The 12,296-nt window shown below is 38.0% G+C and overlaps 2 protein-coding genes and 1 non-coding gene across 4 annotated transcripts; 2 read left to right on the forward strand and 1 right to left on the reverse strand.

Annotated features, from left to right (window-relative positions):
- The first annotated feature begins 196 nt into the window (after nt 1-196).
- TRNAI-UAU (transfer RNA isoleucine (anticodon UAU)) lies at nt 197-270 on the forward strand. Its single transcript has one exon. It is a non-coding gene; the product is annotated as a tRNA-Ile (tRNA).
- An 82-nt stretch (nt 271-352) lies between these two features.
- On the reverse strand, nt 353-4,055 carry ACLA-3 (ATP-citrate lyase A-3). The gene is made up of 11 exons (XM_016350141.3): nt 3,670-4,055; nt 3,253-3,591; nt 3,083-3,163; nt 2,909-2,960; nt 2,654-2,768; nt 2,455-2,536; nt 1,838-1,933; nt 1,605-1,706; nt 1,356-1,472; nt 1,157-1,273; nt 353-628 (listed from the first exon to the last, which is right to left on the reverse strand). Exons 1-11 carry the CDS (start codon nt 3,766-3,768, stop codon nt 557-559), a joined length of 1,272 nt encoding a protein of 423 aa, XP_016205627.1. The 5' UTR covers nt 3,769-4,055; the 3' UTR covers nt 353-556.
- A 138-nt stretch (nt 4,056-4,193) lies between these two features.
- Nucleotides 4,194-12,243, forward strand: ERMO2 (Sec23/Sec24 protein transport family protein). 2 transcript variants are annotated; one of them, XM_016350140.3, is made up of 14 exons: nt 4,194-4,430; nt 4,726-5,869; nt 5,957-6,095; nt 6,605-6,795; nt 7,340-7,447; nt 7,545-7,748; nt 8,496-8,727; nt 9,294-9,443; nt 9,575-9,731; nt 10,077-10,204; nt 10,296-10,618; nt 10,703-10,876; nt 11,358-11,598; nt 11,813-12,243. In XM_016350140.3, the coding sequence occupies exons 2-13, from the start codon at nt 4,868-4,870 to the stop codon at nt 11,583-11,585; spliced, it is 3,036 nt and encodes a 1,011-aa protein (XP_016205626.1). In that variant the 5' UTR covers nt 4,194-4,430; nt 4,726-4,867; the 3' UTR covers nt 11,586-11,598; nt 11,813-12,243. The 2 variants fall into 2 exon arrangements, with proteins under 2 accessions (XP_016205626.1, XP_020959634.1); XM_021103975.2 differs by having other exon boundaries at nt 11,358-11,592.
- The last annotated feature ends 53 nt before the right edge of the window (nt 12,244-12,296 follow it).

Here is a 12,296-nt window from a genome sequence, read left to right on the forward strand (position 1 = left end):
TTTACAAAAATCAGTTATAACTAATATTATTCTAAATGTTATTATTTAACTTGATTGTACTTCGTTCATAAGAAGACTTGGATGTGTAGCATTACTAATGGTAATTTTAAATTTGTGTCCTAAAATGAAGGTAAAGTAAGGTTTGAAATTCCTGAAGATTTGATAAATAAATAAAATTTAAATTTATTAGTAAATTGGTCCCGTAGCTCAGTTGGTTAGAGCGTTGGTCTTATGAGCCGAAGGTCGCGGGTTCGAGCCCCGCCGGGACCATTATTTTTAATTAGTGGTATGGTTGGTCATAAGGAGAAAGTAAAATCAACTAAGCATATCTGTGCACGACTCTCCATCATATCAACACAAAATTTTACAATTTTCTTTTCACAGATTACTTTTAAGGAGAGTACAATTTCAGGCTTGCACCATCTATTGATTATCTTCTCTTTTCTTCAATCTTATTTATTCTTCGAAACAAACTTAAATTCATCAAAATACCACCAAATTTGTTTCAATAATGAAACACATTGATATTGGCTTTTGGTGACAAAACGTATCTGCTTTATGCTTCAGACATTATGCAATCAATAGCCTGTTTACATATGCCAGTCATTGTAGCCTCTGGTCCATAAACCTGAAACCAAAACACTACTACAATCACACACACACAACAAAGGACAGGAAGAAGCTTTGTACTTTGTTGGCAATCCATTCTATCCTATAATATACGTTTTCATAAGCTTGTTTGGAATGCTAAGAATTAGAATTCACTCAAGAGTTGAATTATTTTTCTAGCTTTGGAACAACTAAAAATGAATTATTTGAATTCTTTTGAGAATTCCAATTCTCATTTTTTCTTCATTTGTAAATCAGACCAAAATGGGTATGATTTCCAAATCAACTCTCATACTCTTCAAACTTGAATTCTATTCTATAAATATATTATAGTCATTTCAAATCATGGAATTGAGTTTCAAATAGAAATGGATTCTTTTTTTAAAAAAAATAGAACTCTTTTCTCATCTTAAATGGTTTCCAAACAAGCTTTTTAGTTCAAAACTTATAAGAAAATGAGGGACTGTCTGTGCTAGACTGTATCCTGTAATTTACGTTTTCATCAAATCATAATGCAAGATTTATGGAAAGATTGTTGCGTTCCTACCTGAATCGGTAGTCCCAGTTCCTCCCCCAGTGCACGCATCTTCGCTAAACCAGCCTGATAATTTGGACCTCCTCTTCTGACATAAATGTGCATTCTTGCAGCTTTAAGCTTTGTTTCCTGAAGAGTCATGGCAACACCAATTTATAACTCTAAAATAACAGCTTGAAGCGGAGTAAGGATACACATACCAACAACATACCTTCTCTTTTAGGGCTCGAATAATCCCACTAAACGTGGCGGCAACATCAGTGAAGTTTGCAATGCCACCTCCAATAAGAAGGGCTCTCTTACGGCCATCGGGCTCAGCAGTGGCACACTGCAACAGTAAAAAGAACCCAACACAGTCAAGAACACAACTTTTAGAGGTTAAGTCATTGTCGATCCCAACATATAAATTCACCAAACTTAAGCCACAGTCAAAAGAAATCTATTGAATTATGATATTTACATCAATTACAACTCTTGCATACTGTAACACCTCCTCCTCATTTGGAGCTCCACTATACTCAGCATAGTTTCCAAGCTCTGATGCGTAACCTAAATCTCCAACCTAGTAAATAAAGAGTATATTAGTCCCCAAAATAACTACTAAGAGTAAACCTGTTAAAATAACTGTTTTAGGTTGCCTTTGTTCAAATTTTGCAGCCAAATTGAGATAAATCCACAAAAATTGCAAATTACAGTATCGGCATATATAACACTTGCACCGCCTCCAGCTACCATTGTCCAAATGCGTCCTTTTGGGTTCAATATAGTAAACTTCAAAGATGCACTTGTCTGCCAAAAAGAATTGAAACAGAGAAGTAACTTCTGAAAAAAGGCTACGATAAAAATAAGGGAAGTGTAAGGTGTAAGACATCAAGGTTCTAGATCTAAATGAAATGCTGCAACTAACATGTACACTAAACTGACAAGAGAGGTCGATAAGTAATTTAAGTATTTATGGTCAAATGTCTTGTTGATCAAACAATTGGTTGAGCTTTTTGAGTCAAAAAGAAAAAAAAAAAAAAACACCTGAACATGTTAAAAACTTCAGATTCTGAAACAAGCATGAAAGGCTAGTTTTCAGCAAATTATAAACTCTAGCAACCATATTTGGGAATAGTGATCTGCAGAGACAGTCAAGTCGTCAAGTCATCTCCTTTAACATCCAGATGAGGTTTGTGAAAGGATTCCTAGGTGCTGCGAGAGTTTCTTGTTGTGGTGCAGAGGCTTACAAAATTAGAAACCTTCATTCCCTCTTACATATGATTTGCCTATGTTGATATTATATTAACTATGCAGATAAATCGAAGTACCTTCTCATCCAAGGAATGAATGAAGCTTTCTGTGGGGCTCAGAACTCTTCCAAAAGGCAATGGAAACTCTATATTACCCCACCTGAATGAACAAGAATATATATTGGAAACAGCCAGTTGTTTTAATGAATTGCCTTATTTGCTTTGAATTCAAAATTAAAATATTTCAAACATCAATATCAAATTCAAAGGACTATACTTGTTGAAGTTCTTGAATGCAGCAGTGTCATCCAATTCCCCTCTCATATCCAGTGGATATGGCTTGTCATTCACCAGTGTAAATGGATTCATCTCTAGGAAACTGAAGTCCAAGTCTAAGAAAAGGAGAATTGGGAGGGAAAAACGTTAGAGCTAGACCTGAAAATTATATTTAAATAAACAACCATGATATGCATTATTGATGAGTAAAGTAACATGCAAATTGACTAGTTTTTCTAGCTTGTAAATTGCATACCTTGAAAGACAGCAAACACACCGATTATGAATTTGCCAATTGTGCCCCGAATCTGAGAATTAGAAGCAGAATAAGCATTTGCAAACATGCGTTGCATAATACAAATATAATTTTTATTTCTATGAATAGTTAACATGCTACAAAATTCCCATAAGTGCTAATTGAAACACTGACCTCCAAAGGAAGTGTAGCAATCAGCGGCGCACAGGCCTCCGGAGTCATAGGTTTCTCTGTTGGAAGGAATATAGTCTTAACCTATATACATACAATAAGTATCAGAAATATATGAGGATAATGAAAGAGCAATTCAGAATTCAAGTGTAGAAGAGGGTACTGAGCAGTACCTTATCCCAGTTCTCCTCAATTTCGATGCCGCCAGAATCAGAGAAGCTGATGGCAGAGCCGAGGCGTTCGGAAACAATGGAGAGATAGAATTCTTGATCGTGTGGAACAAAGGGTTCAACAATGAAAGTGGTGATAGGTGCCTTGCAACCAGCGATGTCAACCTCAACGCCGAGGCGTGCTTTGACAAAATCGGCGACTTGAGCAATGTCCAAATTGAGAGCGACGAGGCCACTCTTACCGCGCTTGCCGAAGAGCATGTCAGGCTTGACCACCAATTTTGTAGAGGAAAGCCATGGGTGTTGGTTAGTCAACTCAGTGAAGTCCGTGGACTCAGTCACCTATATGGATGCGATGAGAGTGAGTGATTGAGTGAGAAAGAGATGAAAGGAAAGGAAAGAAAAGGAAATTGAGGTTACCTGAGCAGATTGAATTTCGAGGTTAATGGAAGCGAGTCGGCTTAGGTGATCCTTGAGGAGCCTCTTGGATTGGTACTCTCTGATCTTCTTCCTAGCCATGTAGCAGTGACGATGATGATTATGATGATGAAGAAGTTGATACAATCAATTTATTCTGAAATCTGAATAGATGGTCGTTGGAAGCAATATGGAGGGGGTTGGTGAACGTTGAACGCCGATGACTGCTGTCTTGTCTTGGTAGGAATCTGCTGTGACCAATTTTAGTTTGTAATTTCTATTTCTATTTCTGTAGTTCCCAGTAAAATAAAGGGCGGGTAAGACTAGTGCACCTTAGAAGAGCGAAAAATTTATGCACGTTTAACTAATTTAATAATTTCATGATAAAACAAAAACTAATATTTGTTTATTTATTTTTTGGTCAGCGTGATTTTACTAATATTATTTGTTTTTGTTGTTGGGTCTTTGTTGTTGGGTCTTTGTTGTAAGGCCCAAGATAAAAGGGCTAACGAAAAATAGAAGGACCCGGGTCTGGTTGTCACTGACAGAAAAAAATAAATAATAAAAAATAAAAAATAAAAAAGGGCGAGGAGAAGGATGGAAGGGGTGTGAGATGGTGGTGTGATGGTCGCACTCGCATCACGCTCAGAAAAGGGAAGAGTTAGAAAAGAAGGGCAGTGCTCGAGAATTGAATATTACTATTATTGAATTCCAAACACGCCTCTGCCTCTGTCTCTGCCTCTCCGATCCGAATCGTGAACTCGGTGAGTATGTGTATCCCTTCTTTCTTTTCTCTTGCGATCTCGATTGGTTTCCCGATCTCTCTCTCTCGAACACACACACTTTACAATAAATACAGGGAAACAAACTCTGACTACTGATCAATCACTCTTCTCAAATCCAATTTACCAGCACCAATTATCGATTTAATTTTGTCCTACAGCTTCTGCTGCTTTTGGCTATTATTTGAAGTTAGTTTTGAGCTCTCAATTGGAATGCATTCGGTTGCTTCTCTTTATCTGCTATTACACATGTCGAATTGCATTCTTTCTGTGGCAGGGTTGGTGATGGAACAAAGCTTTTGATCGAGTTTAAAGCCAAAGGGATTGTATTGTATTGGATTGGATTGGGTTGGGTTGGATTAGATTAGATTATATTAGATTGGTTTTGATTGAATTGGATTGGATTGTGCTGTTTATCTATGGGGACTGAAAATCCCGGTCGTCCGGGCTTCCCTGCAAGACCTGCTTCTTTGCCTTTTGCCGCCGCGCCGCAGACTGCCACACCGTTTTCATCAACCGGGCCTGTGGCTGGATCAGAGCCTCCTTCTTTCAGACCTACTGCTATGCCTCCTCCTCCTCAGGCATCCTCGCTGTTTTCATCTTCAGGACCTCCAGTTAGACCAGGCGTGCCTGGTTTTAGACCTGCACCGCCAGGCACGTTCAATGACCCATCAGTGCCTCCTCCTCAGCCTCCATCGGCCAATGCCCCGCCTGCTGCTGGGACTTTCCAGCGCTTTCCACCCCCACCGTTCTCCTCATCAGGTGCAGTGCCTCCGCAGCAGCGTGCTCCATTTGTGGGGCCACCGCCCATCCAGCAATCTGGAAGTCAACCACCATCTTTTCCATCACCTCCACAGCCTCAGACCCCTTTTGTTCAAATGGGGTCACCCCCACAGAGTATCAGTCCTGCACCTATGGGCTCAAATGTGCCTCCCCCTACACCTACATATCAGCCGCCTTTTCCTGGATATGCCCGCATGCAGCAACCTCCTCCTGCACATTCCTCTTTCCCCCCGAATCAAGGAAATTATGGACCTCCCCCACCACCAGTGTCTTCTCCCTTTTTGCCTCAGCCAGGAGGTTATGCTCCATCGCCTGCAGTGGCTGCTCCTCTAGGCATGCAGCCGCCAGGATCTGGTCCCCCTATTGGTGGCATTCAGGGCTTGGCAGAAGACTTCAATTCCCTTACAGTGCAAACTCGTCCTGGAACAATGGATCCATTGTTTGATTCCAATGAACTTCCCAGGCCGTTGGATGGCGATGTGGAGCCGAAGAATTTGGATGCCATGTATCCTATGAACTGCCATCCCAGATATCTAAGACTCACAACAAGTGCAGTTCCTAGCTCCCAATCCTTAGCTTCAAGGTGGCATCTGCCTCTTGGAGCAGTTGTATGTCCACTCGCAGAACCTCCGGAAGGGGTTAGTGCCTTTTTACTTGTTTGATGAGCTGCAACACACTGGTAATGTTGTTATTTTCCTTAGTTCATCACTGTTCATTGTTTTCAGGAGGAGTTGTCTGTAGTTAGTTTTGCTCCTGCTAGTGTTGTACGCTGTAGAAGATGTCGCACATATGTTAATCCATATATGACATTTACAGAAGCTGGAAGAAAATTCCGCTGCAATGTCTGCACGTTGCTTAATGATGGTACTTTTTACTTCCATTGTCTCTTCATTTCCTTTGAAAATTAGAAGGTTTATATAAGAAAGAATGGACGGAGTAAGTTTCTGCTAAGCAGATATGAGATGTTATTTGAAAGTGATCAAAATTTCAGACAAACACATTTTGGTGATGAGAAATGATCTTTTTAGTCACTCTGAAAATCCGTTAATGTTTGAATTCTATTTGATGTTTGGCATATACTTATCATGTTTTTCCTTTATAAGTTGCACGTAGTGTGGTGTCAGTGCTATGGTTGCAAACTTTGGTTTCAAAGTTCTTGGACACAATATGTTCTGTTGAATAAGTTATTACTATTATTATCATGATACCTTGAGCACAGCTGAGATATAATGTGAAACTAGACTGGTGTCTGCATGCCTGATGAAGAATTTCTGTGATGGTAGTTACTTGTTTACAACAAATACATCTTGTATATTGCAACTGGCTGAATACTATCTGTCTTATGATGTTAATACATTGAGTCTCATGTACAGTTCCTAGTGAATATTACGCACAATTAGATGCCACTGGCAAAAGAGTTGATTTGGATCAACGACCTGAGCTTACAAAGGGTACTGTAGAATTTGTTGCTCCTGCTGAGTATATGGTGCGGCCTCCTATGCCCCCAGTTTATTTCTTCCTCATCGATGTTTCGATATCTGCTGTTAGAAGTGGCATGATTCAGGTGAGCAGTTTATTTCTGGTGCAATCTATAGCTTGCACTGCATAACTTCTGTTCCTGAATTGTTCTGTGGCTTTCAGTTATGTATTTATTTGATATTTATGACTTACTTTATTTGTATTTTGGTGATCGTTGGGTGTGTCCTGCAACTATAGATCAGTTTTCTCTAGATTAATTTCGTGTAGAAATACTTCTAGAGGAATGGGATTTATTTTGGGAAGTGGGAATGCTATCCAAACGTAAGTCTGACAGATCAAGTTTTGTGTGGATGTTAGATTGGCTATATGCAATGGTAGAATGTTAGAAGTAAAATTTTCCAAGCAGTAAATTTTTTATAATCAAATTTGTAAAGGGAAACTTTGGGTTAAAGAAGTCACAAAGTTAAACAAGTTATTTTTCTTATCTAAACAGCCATTGTTCCATAATCACTTGAAACATTAAAAAGGAAAAAGGAAAAAAAAAAGATTTCAGCTTCATGCTGCATTTTGGATGTGTTTACCAAATGTACTTGAGATCTCGTTGTTCAATTTTATTGTTCTTAATGCAGATTGTTGCTGAAACAATCAAGTCATGCTTAGATGAGCTGCCTGGCTTTCCACGAACACAGATAGGGTTTGCAACTTTTGACAGCACTATACATTTTTATAATATGAAGGTTTGCAATATCATTAATGTTTTGAATAATGACATATCTTCACGTTCACCATAGCTGCCAAAATTTATATTAGTAATTCTATATTATGTGTTTGCAGTCATCCCTGACTCAGCCACAGATGTTAGTAGTCTCAGATCTGGACGATGTATTTGTTCCACTGCCAGATGATCTTCTAGTTAACTTGTCTGAATCAAGAAGTGTGGTTGAAACCTTCCTAGATAGTTTACCATCCATGTTCCAGGACAATGCTAATGTGGAATCAGCTTTTGGTCCTGCTCTCAAGGCTGTATTTATGGTTATGGTATGTTATTTCCTTCTCAACATTCATCGGTGAATCTTGAATATTTGTTTTCCTTATAAGTAGCAACCATACTCTATATTCTATTTAGTATTTATCCTGTTGATGTGGAAAATATTACACTTAATTTGCGAGATTAATTCTCATGGTCGATTCCCTAGAATTGGAATATAGTTTCTTGCTTGGTTTCAACTTTCAAGTTCCAATTTGGGCAACTAACCTACTAGAAACTCACTTAACAAAACAGATGCAACATATAAATTTGAGAAGCAAGTTACATGCAGAATTTTTTTTTTTTTTGTTTTTTGTTTTTTTTGTTTGGGGGAGGGTGGGGGATGGTGAGGTTACTTTGCTTACGTAACCTTAGGATGGCAAAGGTGGAAATGGCATATAATGCGCTGGTTCAACTAAGTAATTTGTTTGGGAGTAATTCAGAAGAGAGAATGGAAAGGCAAGGGAGGGAGGTGTTCCTCTAAAGTATGCGGTTAGATATTGACTGATACGCAATTCCTTTCTCTTCTCTTATTAAACTTTTTGAACAAGCCCTATTATTAGCATGTTCTATTTCATTCTCCTCCTGATCCTTTCATTCTTAATTTGTCGTTCCCTTCCATTCTCTACAAAACTCTATGGCCCAAGGGAATGCCATCAGCTTGGAATGTTGACTTTCAGTACACTTGTTCCCATATATTCAATAATTATATTTTATATGCTTTATTTTTTGATGGTCTTTTTATTCCTCTTCTGCAGAGTCAACTTGGAGGGAAATTGCTTATTTTTCAAAACACACTTCCATCTCTTGGTGTTGGCCGTTTGAAATTACGTGGAGATGATTCTCGTGTTTATGGGACAGACAAAGAACATGTGTTGAGATTGCCTGAAGATCCATTTTATAAGCAAATGGCTGCTGAGTTTTCTAAATTCCAAATATCAACAAACGTGTATGCATTCAGTGATAAGTACACTGACATAGCCTCCTTGGGTAAATTTTTACTATCTCTTCTAAGTTCATTAACATACTATAGTCTTGAAGAAATCTAAACCTGATGCTTTGGATTAGAAGACTTTAAAGCTTAAACTGATATGTATGATGGTTCTTTGTTAGCCTAGCATTCTTTTATGATGTTTTGCCCACCCACTGACCCCCCCCCACCCTCTCTCTCTCTCTCAAAACCAAAAAAAAAAAGGAGCTTTGGCCTCATGCTCTTGAAAATATTTTTTGGGGTATTTTTTTTAACTTTCCAAATTAAGTATTTGAGTATATCATGTTGAGCAGACTTGATCTGCACTCTACACGTGTGTGAAATTAGTTCATCCCTCCATTTTGACCACTGAATATATGTGAAATGCTTAGTCAGAGTTACCAAAATATCCAATATCCATTGATGGGTGGTTATTATCTGTAAATAATATAAGCACCTTTTGTTTCCCCATAATTGTTAGATTTGATTCTCTTAGCATGACTGATCTTCTAAGCACTTATTTGCATCCTAATGATCTTATATATGACATTGTGTATGATATATTTATACTTTACCCTCTATCTAGGAACTTTGGCGAAGTATACTGCTGGTCAAGTGTATTACTATCCTGCTTTCCAATCAGCAATTCATGGGGAGAAATTGAGACATGAGTTAAGAAGAGACCTTACTAGAGAAACCGCATGGGAAGCTGTAATGCGTATTAGATGTGCAAAAGGTATGTGCATTGATTATGTTTTGAAAATCTTAGCTTTTCATGTAACCGACTGAGGGATAAGGCTTTGGTTTTGTTGTTGCTGTGTGACACAAAATGAATACACACTACCTGATAATTATCTCTGTTTGTAGGTGTTCGCTTCACAACTTATCATGGAAACTTTATGCTAAGGTCCACTGATTTGTTAGCACTCCCAGCTGTAGACTGTGATAAAGCCTTCGCCATGCAGTTATCTCTTGAGGAGACATTATTGACAACTCAGACAATGTATTTCCAAGTTGCATTGCTGTATCCTTCAACCATTCTTGAAGATATTTTGTTATTAATTATAGTTTTTAGCCATTCGAGTATTTTTCAGTTATTTCCCCATACGATGATTATCTCTATTTGAGATGTTGTCTTTAAGAAGTTAGATATATTTCTTAAGTGTTTATGCATTCTTTTCTTTGCACATGAAACAATATATACTTTTTGAAAGACATTCAAATTATGTTATCATGCTTTCTTTTTCTATTATTTGCTCCCCACTATTTAGATGTCTCCTTGCCTGATATTGAGTTAACTTTGATAAATTAGTGATGATTAGAATATAAAATTTTTAAAAGACAGGTTGCATCCTTAACAACAACATAGATATACAGCATCTTGTGGAGAAAGGCGTATCAGAGTACACACAATGGCAGTTCCAGTTGTTACAGACTTGGGAGAGATGTATCGTTTGGCTGATACCGGTGCTATTGTATCCCTGTTTAGTAGGCTTGGTATGGTAAATACATATTTACTAGTGAGATCATATGCAATCATGTATCACAATTTCTTCCATCTTTCTAAACACTTCCTTTTTATTTGCAGCTATCGAGAAAACATTATCCCAAAAACTAGAAGATGCACGAACTGCTGTGCAACTAAAAATTGTGAAAGCCCTGAAGGAATATCGAAACCTTTATGCCGTGCAACATCGCTTGGCCAACAGAATGATATATCCTGAGTCTTTAAAGTTCTTAATGTTGTATGGATTAGCTCTCTGTAGATCAATGGCTCTTCGCGGAGGGTTTGGTGATGCTCCCCTGGATGAAAGATGTGCTGCAGGGCACACAATGATGGTTCTACCAATAAAAAGACTGTTGAAACTTCTCTATCCTAGTTTGATTCGACTTGATGAATATCTCCTGAAAGTATGCATATTGCCTTTCAAACTTTACCAATAAAATGGCTTAGTTATCCTATTCTTGAATTATCTCTTCTTGTGTGGTCTCTAGGTGGACCTGAAAAGTATTGAGAGAAGGTTAGCCTTGACCATGGAGAACTTGGATTCTAGGGGCCTTTATATATATGATGATGGCTTCCGGTTCATTTTATGGTTTGGCAAGGGGGTTTCCCCTGAGATAGCTAGAAATTTACTTGGGGCAGACTTTGCAGCAGAATTATCAAAGGTATCGAATACTCCTTATGCACGACAATATATTCATATTATTTGCTTTTTAAGGTAGGGGAGGACAGGGCTAGAGAGAATAAGGTTTTATTGTAGATTGTTGTCAGTTGGAGCAGCTTCCTCAATCTTTTTGAACACCCCCCCCCCCCCCCCCCAAACACTGAAAAGTATAAACCTTGGTTGCTTCCTTTTAATTCATCAACTATTGATTATGAAGAATTCTCGCCAATTATTAGATGTGTATTTGATTTGGAAAGTATATTTTATGTTTGAATTTATCTATACCAAGTTTATATTTTGAATTTGATTTTTATATATGATGGTTCCTAACCTTGTGAATACTTTTTCACTTCTTTGTGCTCAATCTTAGTATCAAAATGTAGTAGAGTAGATATACTTGTTGCTCTGTTATTTTTCTGGCTAAACAATTTGTAATCCATTTGGTGCATGTGCTATCGTTTTTGGTCTTCTTAAATGAACAGGCTACACTCAGTGAGCATGATAATGAAATGTCAAGGGGGCTGATGAGGGTACTTGAGAAATTCAGAAACGCAGATCGTGCATACTACCAGCTGTGCTACCTTGTGAGGCAAGGTGAACAGCCCAGAGAAGGATTCCTTCTTCTTACAAACCTTGTTGAGGACCAGATGGGCGGTAATAATGGTTATTCGGATTGGATGCTACAGATATCACGACAAGTTCAGCAATGACATTAATGTATGGGTAGGTACTAACTGCAATCTTTTAGTTGGAAATTTTAGTTGCATCTGGTGAGTTTTATTAGGGCAGTCAATGGACACTAAGTTTTACCTGTTTGATATATTAATGCATATTTGCCAGTAAAATGTGTTTGTGGTTCTTAAAGTGAAAATTTCTGTGTTTTGTTGAACCCTCTTTGACAGCTTGTCTATATATATATATGCATGGTTTCTGTTAGGATCTTTATCTATCTCAAAAGCGAGGACTATTCCTTTCTCCGTCGGGAATAAATCGATTCTAGCCTTCCGGGTGCATCGTGAAGCAGGGATTGTGGACTTGGTGGATTGGTCGTAACTCGTGAGAAGGGTAACTTTGGACTTTGAACTTTGAACTGTTTGTTCGCCCTGAGATGTGTGTTGATTAGATGAACTCTACAATAGTGATTAAATTCAAACGTTCTTTCCTGTCTTGATATATAGATGGGAAAAAAAAAACTGTTTTCCCTTATTTTTCCTTGTGAGATAAGTTATCATTTTGTGTCTTATATTTCCTTAGTTGTTATTCTTTCATTGTAGAGAAAGAAAGTAGACAGAGAATAGATAACATGTGAAATCAGTATGCAAAATCTTGAATTTTGTTTGGCCACGATCATTATTTATTCTGCCGTAAGGATTGGAAACACCCCCCCCCCCCTTTCTTTTTTTTCTCTCTTCTCTCTCTTT

This window comes from Arachis ipaensis, chromosome B6 (genome assembly GCF_059453495.1).
Source record: "Arachis ipaensis isolate K30076 ecotype BB chromosome B6, ASM5945349v1, whole genome shotgun sequence".
Classification (NCBI taxonomy): domain Eukaryota; kingdom Viridiplantae; phylum Streptophyta; class Magnoliopsida; order Fabales; family Fabaceae; genus Arachis; species Arachis ipaensis.

What these genes read in the sequence shown, in the direction of transcription:
- ACLA-3 (XM_016350141.3), bottom strand. Translation starts at nt 3,768, where the DNA reads ATGGCTAGGAAGAAGATCAGAGAGTACCAATCCAAGAGGCTCCTCAAG. An exon ending in GCATTCAAGAACTTCAACAA is followed by an intron (nt 2,537 to 2,653) that starts GTATAGTCCTTT and finishes TTGTTCATTCAG; the next exon opens with GTGGGGTAATATAGAGTTTC. An exon ending in TTCGAGCCCTAAAAGAGAAG is followed by an intron (nt 1,274 to 1,355) that starts GTATGTTGTTGG and finishes ATGACTCTTCAG; the next exon opens with GAAACAAAGCTTAAAGCTGC.
- ERMO2 (XM_016350140.3), top strand. Translation starts at nt 4,868, where the DNA reads ATGGGGACTGAAAATCCCGGTCGTCCGGGCTTCCCTGCAAGACCTGCT. An exon ending in TACATTTTTATAATATGAAG is followed by an intron (nt 7,448 to 7,544) that starts GTTTGCAATATC and finishes ATGTGTTTGCAG; the next exon opens with TCATCCCTGACTCAGCCACA. An exon ending in TTGCAGCAGAATTATCAAAG is followed by an intron (nt 10,877 to 11,357) that starts GTATCGAATACT and finishes TTAAATGAACAG; the next exon opens with GCTACACTCAGTGAGCATGA.